This window comes from Leptidea sinapis, chromosome 1 (assembly GCF_905404315.1).
Source record: "Leptidea sinapis chromosome 1, ilLepSina1.1, whole genome shotgun sequence".
NCBI classification, from domain to species: domain Eukaryota; kingdom Metazoa; phylum Arthropoda; class Insecta; order Lepidoptera; family Pieridae; genus Leptidea; species Leptidea sinapis.
Window position 1 is genome coordinate 33295034 of NC_066265.1, and position 17381 is coordinate 33312414.

Below are 17381 nucleotides of genomic sequence, written 5' to 3' on the forward strand. Positions count from 1 at the left end.
GATGCCAGCGCTTGGGTTTCCAGTAGCCCTATTGAGGCGCGAAGATAGTATTTTGAACATTCTCTGGGCCCCACGGGCCAAGTGTCTCGACACCAAAGGGCACAAAGATGTATCACACACTGAGACCAACATATTAGCGACGCTTGCTGTCTTCGGCAGTCGAAGCAGCAGCTCCAGCACCAACTGCCGTAACTTGGACATGAGAAGGAGCCAGAGGGTCGACGAATGTCGCGTCCCACACCAATGCTCTTCCCAGTGCCCCAGAAAAAATAAATAACTGTAATTACTTGTGTCGCCGTTCGTGACTCATCTATAAGGTTGGAGTCTATTCCTACTTAAAATAATCTGCTTCACAAATATGTACAAGGAAACTCGCATTTTACAATATTCCAAAACATAAAAAAAATTAGTCTTGCCAAATAGTTAACGATACTTACTTTAAAAATGACAGTAATATTTTTTTTCTCAATAATATTATTTTAATAATTTGTCAATATATGATGTGGCTTACAATTTCTCAAAATTTATTGAATTAGGCGTTATTTTTGCAGAAATCCATTATCAGCCAATTTTTTTGAATTCTCTTGTGTGTAAATTCCACTATTTATTGTCTTCTACCAATACGATATAATAACACGTGTTTAGACTCGCCAAATTCTTGCGCGAGACTATAGTCGCTAATGGCACATGAGTGAATTTGCGAGAAACTGTCATAACCACAATGTTAACACCAGGAACAGACATAAGCCTATGATGCCTACTACTCGGCTAAGTCGAGTTAGGAAGTATTTTGTGGGGCGATGTATATGCTTTTACAACAGGATCCCAGTAAATGTTCAAAACAAAAGTATTACGTTATTCAAAATAATTGTTAAACGTTTGTGTGGTAAAGGTTACTATAACATAAAACATTTCTTAGTGATACCATAGATTGGGAATGGAGCGACCGCCCTCAGGCTATTAAATAATAAGTTTAATTTTACAATGTTACTTTGTAAATGTTACTATAATTGTAAGAAATATTTTTGTTGAAAAAAAAAGAGCCCGCTGAGTTTGTTGCGCCCATTCTTCTCAGGCCTGAGGCATTCATTTTGGAATGGGTGGTTGTTTTTTGACTTTCGATAAGTGATGTGACATCCTATTTTGAATAAAATAATTTGAATTAGAATTAGAATTTGAATGCTTTAATCCGTTCCTTGATTATGCCCCTTGGAAAACGATATAGAAATATAAAAATAATTATAAATATACAATATAATATATAATAATATAGCAAATTAAAACACTATAATACCGTGGTGAGGATCCAGTTATTAGTGCTAAAAATACCTTACTATTAAAAAGAATCTTAGAATAATATGTTTTACTCCAATATGATTTTTACTGTCACTATTATAATAATGTAATTAATTAACACTTAACATATAATCATAATATTTATGCTATTGAGAACTGCTAAAATCACGGTATCATACACAGTAAGAATTCCATGCTATCTTTTTAGATTAAGTATCTCAATCTTAGGATAAAGATTCATTTACAGTACCTAATCACACGGTTCAAGAGAGACGCAATAATGCCTGTCTTCAGTATTACATATGCTGAAGGCTGCTATTCAGAAAGCAATCGTCTTTCAGATGCAAATCACAACTCTGAGTTCCAATTATTGCTGTGATTGTTGTGCCAGAAACAATACACAGGAATATACTGGAATATACCTAAGGGAATCAAATTTACGCACTAACTCGATTGCGCTCTAGAAATTCGAATACATAGTCGTGAAATTTATAATTAACTGAAAATAATCGTTTATATATAATTATTTTGGGCCAGGAATCGTCGCGAGTGGACACAGAACGGAATGCATATCAAACATACAAACGTTGTATTTATTTATAAACAATGAAAATTCACATACTAAAATTACTTAAGGAAATTATATAAATATATAGATTGTTATCGTGTTGTATTATTGTATTAAAGGCTAAAAAGATACGAATATTCTAATTGATAGGATTTAATTAATTCTTATTTGAAGAGAAGTGAGAAAGACCGATAAGCGGAATAAATTATAATAGTTAAGCGAAAGACAGATCGTCGTGGAAATCTTTGAGGATGGCCTTTGTCTAGCAGTGGACGTCTTCCGGCGGATGATGATGATGAGAAAGACCGGGAACGGATACTTGATAATAATAATTGTGGTTGCCGTCAGCCCGCATTTTCTACAAATATGGCTTTTTCAGAATCTGAAGTGACATAAATAAGTATTAACAGTGCATTCTCATGTTATTTAAAATCCATAAACATCTAAGGCCGTAAGTCCGAGTAATAACTGTATAGAAATTAAGGAACTATATCGAGAAAATAGTATATTTACGATTATTCCTTTGGAGCAGGTAAAATGCCATATTTGTCATTTACAATTTGACATTCCTGATGTCGTTGTAAGCACTTCAACAATGTCAAAATTATAACGATCTTATAAACAAATTATACAAATGTATAAGAAATTATTTTTTATGATTTTAAATCGCAGCGATTATTAGGATAAAATGGCGGAAAAAAAGAATGAATATCCCCCTAGTGTGGAGGCTTACAGACGCCTTCTACAGTTCAACACATGGGAGGATTACTTAGATTCCCTCATTGAAATATCTGACCTGCGAAATCTCAGGAGCATTGTTCCAGCCCGGACTATTGCAGCATTCGGATATAGGTAAAATATTATGTTCTGTGTTAATGTAACTGTTTCTAGTGTTGCTTCCCTTTTATTTTAGTTTTCAGAAAACTCTCACGACAGATATATTTACAGTCTTAGATTAGCAGCGTAGACCAATGGTCTCCGCTGCGCTCCAACTAGATACCGCAATGTGTGAGGTTGACCTGCCACATATTTTGTTAATCTTTGCTAATAATTGAAACTAAAATGCCGGGTTGCGTAGTAAAACTTTATTAAAATAATACTACAAGAAATAAGGAAGACACTGGGATAACATATCATCAGTTAGTTTTTAGTATTTTATTAATTTCAGTGTAAAATAACACGAAGCGTATGTTACAATATTTTAAAGATGCCATTGAGTGTCAAGATGCCACGCACACAAGCATCTAACAGTTGCCGCAATAAAAAAGCTATTGGTCTCAGGTAGTGCGGTATCTAGTTGGGAGTGCAGCGGAGATCAATCCTTAATCTAAGGTAACAGTGTTAAAAGTGTAGAATACTAGAATTAGTACCTATTTCAATATTTTCTATACATACTGCACATGGTTTAATGTGCAAATAATCCGCGAATATAAAAGGTACTTACGTTTCAAAGCTAACCAATATTTTCAAAGTGATTTTTGTCGTAATCTTAAGTAATTTAGAAATCTTTTTCAGTCTTTGTGCTGATAATTACTATGTAGTAATTAATACTTTGTTTTCATTAACAACATTTATAAATTCCTCAGTTATATTCAATTATCTTTCTGATCAGGAAGATGAAGATTTTAAACAGCAATTACAAATATTACAGACATTGTTAGAAACGATACAAATAATACTGTGATTCGATGTATTTTATATACGTCCGTATATATGTGGTGATTTATGATCAGTTTTGATATTTCAGAGCAAATGGAGACACATTGACTGAAAAAGAGTTTTACACACGACGAAGCCTCATACACAGTATCGTGTTCCCAGTTACAAAGCCCTACGTGCTTGTGAGTGAAGGTGCAGACCTAGATGACCAATTTAACAGAGAGTTGGCTGTCAGAGAGAGAGCTAATAGAGTGGGAATATTACAGGTAATCAATTACAAAATTATAATAAACAAACAAATCAAGTTGCAACAAAATGCAGTGCCGCTCAGGATTCTTGATAAACCCAAACATTCTGAGTAGCACTACAATTGCGCTCGTCACCCAGAGTTATAAGACGTTACGTCTTATTTGCCCAGTAATTTCACTAGCTATGGCGTCCTTCAGACCGCAACATATTAATGTTAACACATTACTGGTTCACGGCAGAAAAAGGCGCCGTTGTGGTACCCATAGTCTAGCCGGTAACCCGTACAAAGAAGCCTCCCACAATCTCAGATTATTATTTTTTTGTTACTTTTCTTTCCTTAGCGGAAGAAGCATACTTGGCTACGTCTTGAGCATCGGGTTGCGGGTTCCTCCAGCTTGGAACATTCCGTTTTTTTTCACGTTTGGTAGAAATATTTCCTTGACAAATTCTGGCAGAACAACTGACTATGTACATAAATACGAAGAGTGGATAGACATCTCGGCTTCTGTCGATGAGTACAATATAAAATAAAATGAATAATCGACGATTTATGAACGATGGAGAAGATAACTAGCTCAAGGATGATTGAATTATTCGTTAGCTAAATCAATATCAAGAGTCTAAAAAAGCAAATATAACGAACACACCTCCAAACTCCATCTAAATCTAAATAATATAATCCAATTAAGTTTTCGAATACTGAAATATTGTATAGGAATATCAATATTGCTTATGTAGAAGCAACATGCACCTCTATTAATGCTCTATATTGCTTTCCCGCAGTCGATAATTTTCATTCGTAACTTCACTAAAGGCGGTTTTGAAATATCCGGCTATATCGACTATGCACACCGGCTTATCACAGAGAACTGGGCGCAGTTTTTTAAAGGCAATAAAACTCTATGGCCGAGGGACAGTGATTTGGGTTATTACCATTGGAGACATGGAACAGTTAGAAGTAACATTAGCCGGAATTATAAGGTAAGGCTTTTTAATTAATAATTTTTTTCTTAGCAACACATAACTTAGTGAGGTACAAAATAATTGATCTAACTGGTAAGATCAAAACAGTGAACATTTACAGATTCATAGTTCATCAGACAGCCACCTCAAGTACCACCGTTCACGAGCTTGACATATGGACCAGCCATCGTCTCCCTGGACCATATTTTAGGAAGGGGAACGACCTGCACCACGTCGCCGCCACAAGCAATGACATTTAAACAAGCATGATGACGAGAACGATTGTGTATCTACATATCATAGCCCTGACCACTAAGCTAGGATTCGAGTTCCGGTTGACGTAATCTTTTGCAATAAGGATGTTTTTTGTATGTATTAATAATTATGTTCTTGTGTATATATTATGATAGAAACATATTATGTTGTATGTTTGGGACCCACACAAGGTAAGCCTAGTTTGGGGCAAGATTATTAGTGTGAGGGTTATTAATGAAGGGGATAATAATGACATCGCCGTAAATTCTAATATGTACATAATATTGCAACAATAGGTATGTTACTTACTGCATTGTCGTATTTTCTTTTTTTGTTGGAAGATTATGATTCCAGCCACGTACAATGTGGAATATGGATAGCACTGTCTCTAACGAATGATAAAATATTCTCTCTTTGAGAATATAAAAGTATCGTATGCATGTATAAATGCAAAAACACGTGTTTGAAGTACATTTTTTATTTGTTAGCTCTGTTGTATGTGTCTGAATTTTTATTGCATTTCTGTATTTTATGCGTTTCATTCTATATAGTAAAAAGTGCATATTTGTAAAATAACAACTAGAAAACTATATTTAAAACATTAATCTATCCGGTTGTTGCGGTTCATCTTCAAAACGGCCGAACCGATTATAATAAAATATAGTTTTGAAAAAAATAAAAAAAATAATCGCTTAAAACATAAGAGATAAGGTTTTCTCGATTATTTAAGAGTAGAGCATAAACTAGAACAATAACAAAAACAGAATATTGTTTCATCTCTGTAGTAAGATATCGTAACAGTTTCACGTTCAACGTTACGGAGCTTATCAGAACATGCGACGTGTTTCGTGTGTCTGACAGCTTATTAAAATCGATCGAAAATTGATTGGAGACGGGTTTGTGCACCCGGTTTATATCAATTTTGGTTCGATCTTTAATTGAGCCTATAGTTGGATGGATAATTTAATCCCATGCTCAATATATTATAATTTGTAAAGTTAGTTCAATTGTGAACAGAGTGAAGTAAAATAAAAATATTTTATTATAGTTTACAAAAATAGTTTATATAAATCACTCGAGACTCTTATGAATTTTAATCTTCAACTTTCATTACCTGTACAATCTCACTCTCTGTTATTTTTGCGGGCTAGCAACCCTTAAACTTAGAATAAACTAGCGTATATATGACCTGACAGTCCAAGTGACCAATTTTGATTTGTTACTGTCGTGTGCATTACATAGTGGATAGCTATTTGAATATTCAAAATACTAACTAAGGATCTCGCCAAACTTGCTTTTGTTTGCATCTCTTCCACAATGGCGTCTCTCCTGTCATCTCTTCCACGATGACGCCTGCTGTCATCCCTTTCAAGATGACATCTCCTCACTTTGCGTCTAGCAATATCATACCTAAGTTAGTAAACTATTTCAACTAGGTAAAGTAACAATATTTTTCAAGTATGCTCTAAGGATTCATTTAAAATCCAAATAAGTTATTTTTCAATCCAGAGGTGTAGACTACACAGAGCCGTTATTACTGTATTAACTGGTTGAAACTAATGAAATCAAGTTCTTACTAAAAATGGGATTTAATTTTTTTATAATTATTATAATGAAATCTTGTTTCAGCCGGTTATGGATCCAGATCGGGGATTGTTATTCCAAAACCGTCACGACCACAAAATAGTCTGCCCTGACCCACAACAAGACCCAGGACAGAATACAACGAAACAACGGATATACTCTCCCAGATATTCACAAATCGAAATTTACGATCACATTGTGAGAAGAAAAAGCTAAAAGTCATTATTTGTCTGCTCAGCTTCAGAAGCCTGATTCTGGAATAAAGGAAGCATTTGTTTTAATAATGGATATAATATATAAAGTTGTGAAAACATTCCTTTCTGACAAATATTGCTGCTCTAATTCCACTAGCTTTTAATGTATATAAATATTTTTGAGAATCTTTTTAATGTCAAATCGAAATAATAAACTATTATTTGTAAACTTACCGGCTTACTATTTACTTTTTTAGTATACTCATTCTTAGTTTCAGATTACAAAAATAATTTTTAATTTCATATTATTTAAAACTTATGGGACTAGCTAGCTAGATAGCGTGGAGCATGGTATCTTGACAAGGGGATCCTTGGAGTAGCGCAATACAGACGGCGACAACTATGTTGAACACTTCTTCTCGTCGGATATTAACACTGTTGAAGAATCAGCGGGGCTGCTACTGCGAGTGCACGCGCATAAATATCACTCAGAACTTCTGGATGAATAAGTCTTTGGAATGATATATTGTAGAAATTTTTTGATACTCACTAAAATTATCTTGCCCCATACTAGACATAGCCTGTACAAGACAACGATATATTTAATAAGAAATACATAGTAAAACATACAAGACTCGGCAACAAATATCCATAATATGTGGCATATAAATATTTGCATCAACCGGGTTCGAACCCGGGTCCTCATGCTACATTAGCAGTAGGTACTCCGTAATATTTAGTCATGAACAAATGTGGAATCCAAATTATGGACTTATACTCATTCATCTATATGTAAGTATGTTGTGTGAACGTACGAACATTACATATATTTGTTAAATCTTAACGTGAATTCAAATCAAATCAAATCAAAATCAGTTTATTCACGTAGATCACGGAAATGACACTTATGAATGTCAAAAAAAAATAAAATATTTTTCTTATTGAATCTACCGCTACTTCGTAAAGGGTTGAGCTAATGAGAAGAAGTAGCAAGAAACTAATTGCCACTCTTTTATATCAAGATTTACAGATCATTTCAATTACAATATAATATGTAAAATGTAAAATGATGCAACAAACACACTCAAACGTCAAATAGTCAATGTCTTACACGAGTAAGTAAAAAAAGTAAATGTAAATTAATACAAAAGTTATTGAGTACAGTAGCTGCATCATCCACATATACCATAAATCAATAAAGTTATTCTGTGAGCATTTTATAAGCGATTATAAATAAATCAACATGTATATATCCATACATACATATATATATATATACACAATAACTTTTAAGAATCTGAAACCGAGTCCCCGGCAACAGGATCATCCTGCCACCACAAGCAGAGCCCGTTCACGAGCATGACGCATGACCAGCCATCGCCTCCCTCAACCATATTTTAGGGAAGGGGACGACCCGTCCCATGTAGCCGCCACAAGCAGTGACATTTAAGCGAGCATTGAATATAATGGTGGTACAGGGTCGCTTATTTTGAACCTCTCTTGTAATTTAGTAGTTGTAAAATAAAATAAAAGAAATGTTAAAGAAGTATATTTATCACTTTAAATAAATCATTTTAATATAATACCTACAATCTAAAATTAATCATATAAAAATTTTAACAAATTAAAGAATCAGATGTCTAATTACAAAAACATTATACTTAATGTAAAATATTGTCTGTCATTTTATATGATTTTTCTCTGCAAATATTTCCTTCGCTTGAATGATGAGCTATGTTTGAGACTGTCCCGATTCCAATCTTGTCCTCTTAGCAGTTTCTCTGGAAGCAGTGTGGACGACGGAAGTGCGAAGCGTTATGCCGAATATGTCTTCATGATACCTGTGTTCTTCCTATTGTTTGAAACATAATGTCATTGTAATTGTCTTAATTAGTTAAGTGCTCTAAGTTCTTCATAAATGAAATATATGACTACAGAGTGTTCTGAAGAGCTATTTGATCAGATTCGTGCTGCCGAATACCACACGCCGGAAACTTAAATCTCGATGTGAGGCGATCTACAACAGTACCTATAGTTTTCAAGAAGGTTTCTTAATAAAGGATCTAAAGGATCAGTTCCGCTATTGTCATTTCTTAGATGTTGGAAGAGAGTATATTATATACTAAATACCTTAGTACAGATAAATTATATATTAAAGTGTAATTTACTCATATCATTACCCTTAAAATTGAAAAGAGAATAGTTATTTGTTCAACAAGTGGGCAAAGTTATTTTTTTCTGCGAGTGCTGACTTTAAATCACTCACTACCTCAGTAGTCTATATAAGAATCACTCGCTACGCTCGTGATTCAATTCTACGTCGCCAATTCGTGATTTAAAGGCACGAGACAAAAAAAAATACTTTTCAAACTTTGTGAAAACTTGTAAAAGAAACAATTAAGATAATATTTATTTAGATGTAGCGTTCGGAAACTGCATTGCTTAAAATTTTTATGAAAATCAAACATTGTATTTTTAAGAAAGCGATAATAATGCTTACTAGAGTAGTAGGGATTCGCCGGTTCTGGCTCACAGTAGTGGGGATTCGCCGGTTCTGCCTCCCCGGTTCTGGCTCACTTGTTCGAGATGCCTACTAAAAAAAAAAAAAGTTTGGTGTCAAACTGGGGGTTTTGATGTATTTCCGAGCGATTGCGCTGATCCGTTTTTCGATATCTCTTATAGTTTCAAAGTTAGCTTTTTAAGTTAAACAGATCAATACTCATTACTAATCAGTGGTAATTAACCTAATGATTGGTGAGCGACTCAATGTCGATTCTTTGAAAGTGATAGATGTAATTAGTAAATTACCTCTCACATTCGTTACTACGATTAAAACGACAGTTTTGTGTTGTGTTTATTATTAAGTTAACAGATGATATAAATAAAGTATATAATAAAACATCGTTGCAGATTGTATCATTTTAAAAATATTTGATGAAATCATTCAAACTCTTCTTATTAAACTTAAAGTATAGATACATTAAACAGTACTCTCAACACATGCTGCGGTAAATAAATTCTTTACTCTTGTAGTTTTGTTGATATATTTTCTGCAATTGCTTTGTAAAAACCTCAGCTGGCATCCCTGAGTTGGACGATCATATGAATTGAAGTATTGTCCAATACCCTGCTCACCAATGTGTATTGCAACCCAGTGAGAGCCTGGCTTATTTTCACTATCTACATTGCTGACAATATAACAGGGCGTTACAACGTATATCGACAATCGGTTTGCTGCGTAAACATTATTTTGAATACTGAGATCAATTTTATTCAAATAATTCTGTATCTCGATTGTATTCGTATTACCTTAGAATAATGTATTTAAAAGTTATTGGATTACAACTTACAATAAAACAAAACATCATTTTAAGTACATATTTAATTTCAAAATGATAAGGCAATATAGTAGTAAGTTTAACTAAAACGAATACACACCCTTACAAACAATCAATTCAAACAAAAAATCAATCAAACGATCATACATAAACATAACTGTGGTAATCTACTGAAATATTATGATTTTTATTAATTTTATTGTACAAGAGCTTACTCAAAAGGAACTTTGATTTATGAAATATGTAACTTGAGTTAAGTGATAAAGCTCTTTGTCATTTTCTTTATGTAACAAATTTTGGGATAAATAAAATACACTCCTCCTCATCCACATCCACACATCTCCTCATCGGGTCATTAATTATTTTTAGTATTAGTTTAAGATTTTTCTTCCGCCAAACATATTATAGAGATCAGGTAGTTATATCTTGAAACTAATTGATATGGTTGAGATTGTATAAAGGTTTCATTTCATCAAAGCATCAGGTGATTTAGATACAATTTGTGTCACTGACACTATTCAAAAATATTATAAAATTATTTACGAAAACTGATTTTCCACACCCACACACAATGCACCCTCTACTACAAAAAGGGTTCATATAATATAATGAGACTATTTATTGTTAAACTACCATTTATTGATTATATTTAAATAGAACAATCTATAAGTAAAACAATATACAGTATCTACATCATAACTTACTCCACAAGTTATATATCTAAATAAAAGATGTATCTACTCTCATTCTTTTCAAAAAAATAATTCAAACTTAAAACTTATATAACATTTATTTTATTTTATGATGACTCCAAGCTAAGGTATCAATATAATTTGCTTAAATATACCGTTTGGTATGACAAACTAGATTTATTTATGCTTTATTGACTTAAGTCTATGCATTGAACAATATTCATTCTTATTTTTAAATAGGCATTATTCATTTTCATATACTTACTTAGTAACACTTATAAAATTTGGAGTTGCATTTTCCCGCAACATCTTACACATATCTATCTAAGTCCTAGGAATTCATTAAATATGTTAACTTTGTTCCATCTTTAAAATAGCCTAACTATTATTATTTTATATATTGAGTTTTAGATAACAAAATATTTTTTCTGCATTGTCAGATGTTTCGAAACGCAAGTAAATCAGGTTTTATATCTCTTTAAAAATTTATACATTAAAATATAAGTATCAGTGTACAATAATTTTAATATATTTCGAAACTTATTTAACATATAGTTATAGTATAAGTCATCGTATTAGAGTTTTAGAAATATCCAATATACCTGCAATATACCAAATAAATATGATTATTGAGGAACAATTTAGTCTTTTGTAATTGAACTGCAACCAATTTTCATTTTAAAATAGATAAACTTTGGAATTCTATCTTGGCAATTAAATCATACAGTGCAATTATACATTTACTCTTTTTTTCAATATTTTCCATTGTTATTTAAATATTTGAGGTATTCATTAATTTATAAGAATCTTTTCGAAATCAGATGTAGGTAGCTTGCATGTTTGTATTTAAATCTATGTAATTTTGTAACCATGCGCTTTGTTTGAATTTTAAAATTCTATGATTTTTTTATAATGAGACGATTTATTGTTAAACTACCATTTATTGATTATATTTAAATATAAAAATTTATAAATAAAACAATATACAGTACCTACATCATAACTTACTCCACAAGTTATATATCTAATCTATTATTTTCAAAAAAATAATTAAACCTTAAAACTTATATAATATTTATTTTATTTTATGATGACTCCAAGCTAAGGTATTAATATAATTTGCTTAGATATACCGTTTGGTATTACAAACTAGATTTATTTATTCGTTGAGTGAAAATATTATGCTTTATTGACTTAAATCTATGCATTGAACAATATTCATTCTTATTTTCAACATCTAATACATACGTTTAGATCTAAGTCCTAGGAATTCATTAAATATGTTAACTTTGTTTTCATCTTTATAATTATCGTACCGTACTTCTTTTTATTGACTTTTGGGTAGCAAAAAAATTTTTCTGCAGTCAGAGGTTTTGAAACGCAAATGTAAATCAGGTTTTATATCTGTATAAAATTTTTATATATTAAACTATCAGTATCAGTGTACAATAATTTTAATTTATTTCGAAACTAATTTAACTAGTGAAAGTCATCGCATTAGAGTTTTAGAAATTTTCAATATATAAAATCCCAACTAAATAGGTTTATTGAAGTACAATTTAGTTTTTCGTAATTGAACTGCAACCAAATTTTCATTTTAAAATAGATAAACTATGGAATTCTATCTTGGCAATTAAATCTTGTACAATTTTACATTTAATCTTTTTTCAATATTGTCCATTGTCCTTTATACATTGAGTTATTCATTAATTTATAAAAATCTTCGAAATCAGATGTAGGTAGCTTGTTTATGCATGCTTGTATTTAAATCTATGTAATATTTTAACCATGAGCTTTGTTTGAATTTTAAAATTCTATGAATATTTTTTTTTCTGTGGGTGAGATATAAACGACTTTCGTTTTTCTTTGTCCTGTTCTCGCATAGTCAAAGTCAAAGTTCTTTATTTGCCAGAAATATTCACAAGTAAAGTCGTTACAAATTTAAGAGTAGGCACATGTTTCGTCTTGAGAGACATGCAAATATTTCAGTGGTTTCTTTTTATAATATTGTAACCTATACTTAATTGTTTAAATTCGCTTTTTTATAACGATTCCTACATTGAGATATACAGTCTCAAATACCCGATCCAATAAAAGCTATTTGTTCAAAGCCCTAAAGTAATTCTAATTTAATTTTTGTGCATTTTAACATAGCACCCCAAGCGCTGTATAATAATGTGCTGGATCTAGACCATATTATGTTTGTAAACATAGAGCTGGGAAATTTTCAAATACATATTTTGTTTTAAGTGAAACATTGATTTTAAGATATAAATCTGAATTATCTAACTTATAATCTTCATCGGAAATATGTGTGTGTCGGTAACTGTATTGTAAAATATATCACGATCATGGAGTTCTGAAAGTTTTAAGCAATCGTGTGGTGTTATAAATTCAAATGGATCAATTCTTTTTTTCTGAGACGCAAAAAATTATTATTATTTGGAAAATTTAGTCTTAAATTTTGAAATTGTTCTTCCTTCAAATATTTGACAAGTTTGTCCTATCCTTATGCCCCGAGAATATAAAATGTAAGTATTGATGATACAAAAAGCATAAAATTTGTTCCAAACCTTCGTAATAAAAATACATATGTCATTTACTTTAGAAATTTAAAGCAATGTCTCACCCACAGAAAAAAAAATATTCATAGAATTTTAAAATTCAAACAAAGCTCATGGTTAAAATATTACATAGATTTAAATACAAGCATGCATAAACAAGCTACCTACATCTGATTTCGAAGATTTTTATAAATTAATGAATAACTCAATGTATAAAGGACAATGGACAATATTGAAAAAAGATTAAATTTAAAATTGTACAAGATTTAATTGCCAAGATAGAATTCCATAGTTTATCTATTTTAAAATGAAAATTTGGTTGCAGTTCAATTACGAAAAACTAAATTGTACTTCAATAAACCTATTTAGTTGGGATTTTATATATTGAAAATTTCTAAAACTCTAATGCGATGACTTTCACTAGTTAAATTAGTTTCGAAATAAATTAAAATTATTGTACACTGATACTGATAGTTTAATATATAAAAATTTTATACAGATATAAAACCTGATTTACATTTGCGTTTCAAAACCTCTGACTGCAGAAAAATTTTTTTGCTACCCAAAAGTCAATAAAAAGAAGTACGGTACGATAATTATAAAGATGAAAACAAAGTTAACATATTTAATGAATTCCTAGGACTTAGATCTAAACGTATGTATTAGATGTTGAAAATAAGAATGAATATTGTTCAATGCATAGATTTAAGTCAATAAAGCATAATATTTTCACTCAACGAATAAATAAATCTAGTTTGTCATACCAAACGGTATATCTAAGCAAATTATATTAATACCTTAGCTTGGAGTCATCATAAAATAAAATAAATATTATATAAGTTTTAAGGTTTAATTATTTTTTTGAAAATAATAGATTAGATATATAACTTGTGGAGTAAGTTATGATGTAGGTACTGTATATTGTTTTATTTATAAATTTTTATATTTAAATATAATCAATAAATGGTAGTTTAACAATAAATCGTCTCATTATAAAAAAATCATAGAATTTTAAAATTCAAACAAAGCGCATGGTTACAAAATTACATAGATTTAAATACAAACATGCAAGCTACCTACATCTGATTTCGAAAAGATTCTTATAAATTAATGAATACCTCAAATATTTAAATAACAATGGAAAATATTGAAAAAAAGAGTAAATGTATAATTGCACTGTATGATTTAATTGCCAAGATAGAATTCCAAAGTTTATCTATTTTAAAATGAAAATTGGTTGCAGTTCAATTACAAAAGACTAAATTGTTCCTCAATAATCATATTTATTTGGTATATTGCAGGTATATTGGATATTTCTAAAACTCTAATACGATGACTTATACTATAACTATATGTTAAATAAGTTTCGAAATATATTAAAATTATTGTACACTGATACTTATATTTTAATGTATAAATTTTTAAAGAGATATAAAACCTGATTTACTTGCGTTTCGAAACATCTGACAATGCAGAAAAAATATTTTGTTATCTAAAACTCAATATATAAAATAATAATAGTTAGGCTATTTTAAAGATGGAACAAAGTTAACATATTTAATGAATTCCTAGGACTTAGATAGATATGTGTAAGATGTTGCGGGAAAATGCAACTCCAAATTTTATAAGTGTTACTAAGTAAGTATATGAAAATGAATAATGCCTATTTAAAAATAAGAATGAATATTGTTCAATGCATAGACTTAAGTCAATAAAGCATAAATAAATCTAGTTTGTCATACCAAACGGTATATTTAAGCAAATTATATTGATACCTTAGCTTGGAGTCATCATAAAATAAAATAAATGTTATATAAGTTTTAAGTTTGAATTATTTTTTTGAAAAGAATGAGAGTAGATACATCTTTTATTTAGATATATAACTTGTGGAGTAAGTTATGATGTAGATACTGTATATTGTTTTACTTATAGATTGTTCTATTTAAATATAATCAATAAATGGTAGTTTAACAATAAATAGTCTCATTATATTATATGAACCCTTTTTGTAGTAGAGGGTGCATTGTGTGTGGGTGTGGAAAATCAGTTTTCGTAAATAATTTTATAATATTTTTGAATAGTGTCAGTGACACAAATTGTATCTAAATCACCTGATGCTTTGATGAAATGAAACCTTTATACAATCTCAACCATGTCAATTAGTTTCAAGATATAACTACCTGATCTCTATAATATGTTTGGCGGAAGAAAAATCTTAAACTAATACTAAAAATAATTAATGACCCGATGAGGAGATGTGTGGATGTGGATGAGGAGGAGTATATTTTATTTATCCCAAAATTTGTTACATAAAGAAAATGACAAAGAGCTTTATCACTTAACTCAAGTTACATATTTCATAAATCAAAGTTCGTTTTGAGTAAGCTCTTGTACAATAAAATTGATAAAAATCATAATATTTCAGTAGATTACCACAGTTATGTTTATGTATGATCGTTTGATTGATTTTTTGTTTGAATTGATTGTTTGTAAGGGTGTGTATTCGTTTTAGTTAAACTTACTACTATATTGCCTTATCATTTTGAAATTAAATATGTACTTAAAATGATGTTTTGCTTTATTGTAAGTTGTAATCCAATAACTTTTAAATACATTATTCTAAGGTAATACGAATACAATCGAGATACAGAATTATTTGAATAAAATTGATCTCAGTATTCAAAATAATGTTTACGCAGCAAACCGATTGTCGATATACGTTGTAACGCCCTGTTATATTGTCAGCAATGTAGATAGTGAAAATAAGCCAGGCTCTCACTGGGTTGCAATACACATTGGTGAGCAGGGTATTGGACAATACTTCAATTCATATGATCGTCCAACTCAGGGATGCCAGCTGAGGTTTTTACAAAGCAATTGCAGAAAATATATCAACAAAACTACAAGAGTAAAGAATTTATTTACCGCAGCATGTGTTGAGAGTACTGTTTAATGTATCTATACTTTAAGTTTAATAAGAAGAGTTTGAATGATTTCATCAAATATTTTTAAAATGATACAATCTGCAACGATGTTTTATTATATACTTTATTTATATCATCTGTTAACTTAATAATAAACACAACACAAAACTGTCGTTTTAATCGTAGTAACGAATGTGAGAGGTAATTTACTAATTACATCTATCACTTTCAAAGAATCGACATTGAGTCGCTCACTAATCATTAGGTTAATTACCACTGATTAGTAATGAGTATTGATCTGTTTAACTTAAAAAGCTAACTTTGAAACTATAAGAGATATCGAAAAATGGATCAGCGCAATCGCTCGGAAATACATCAAAACCCCCAGTTTAACACCAAACTTTTTTTTTTTTTTTTAGTAGGCATCTCGAACAAGTGAGCCAGAACCGGGGAGGCAGAACCGGCGAATCCCCACTACTGTGAGCCAGAACCGGCGAATCCCTACTACTTACTAGTATTTATTTTAAATATTAAGTCTTTATAAAGGCAATAGTAAAATTTATAAATCTAAATTTCGAAAAGAAACAAATAAATTTATGTGACAATGAGATAATACGCTAGGCTAACATGAGTTTCGGAACGCACCGGATCGCATTGTTTATTTCTTAACACGGAGTAATTCCCGAATCACTTTTCCTCACGCTCGCGAGTTTTCACGTAGCAATAGCGCCCTTTTCGTGGTGGTGAGGTGATAAAAAAGTTCCTTCAGTTGATGACTTTAATTACAGTTTAAAAAAGTTTCATGTCCTAAGGATCTTTATACTATATCTTGTTAAGATTATTTAAAATCCAATTTTGTGTCTATCGTCAATAAATAGTCAATCCTCGTTTCAATACGTTATTTTCAAAACAATATAGTATTGAAAACACTTTGTCACAGAAATATGACACATTCATACAAATAAAAATCTGTATATTTAAACCCATGCTTTACATCCTCTATTAAGGATTCTAAAACAGTTAGCTTATGGCTAACATTAAAACACCCAATGTCCTAATAACCATTACATCATCCAAACGAGTGTTGTAATGACA

At 30.7% G+C, this 17381-nt stretch overlaps 2 protein-coding genes across 3 annotated transcripts in view; one reads left to right on the forward strand and one right to left on the reverse strand.

Annotated features, from left to right (window-relative positions):
• The first annotated feature begins 2471 nt into the window (after window positions 1–2471).
• LOC126966384 (cilia- and flagella-associated protein 299-like) lies at window positions 2472–7001 on the forward strand. The gene is made up of 4 exons (XM_050810382.1): window positions 2472–2716; window positions 3612–3789; window positions 4556–4753; window positions 6620–7001. Exons 1-4 carry the CDS (start codon window positions 2553–2555, stop codon window positions 6788–6790), a joined length of 711 nt encoding a protein of 236 aa, XP_050666339.1. The 5' UTR covers window positions 2472–2552; the 3' UTR covers window positions 6791–7001.
• Window positions 7002–8301: 1300 nt separating this feature from the next.
• The window catches only part of LOC126966145 (nitric oxide synthase-like), a 57794-nt gene continuing 48714 nt past the window's right edge, over window positions 8302–17381 (reverse strand). For both annotated transcript variants that reach the window (XM_050810090.1, XM_050810099.1), the window contains exon 22: window positions 8302–8620. In XM_050810090.1, coding sequence (XP_050666047.1) covers window positions 8501–8620 — 120 coding nt within the window. In that variant the 3' untranslated portion in view covers window positions 8302–8500. The remainder of the gene's footprint in view (window positions 8621–17381) is intronic.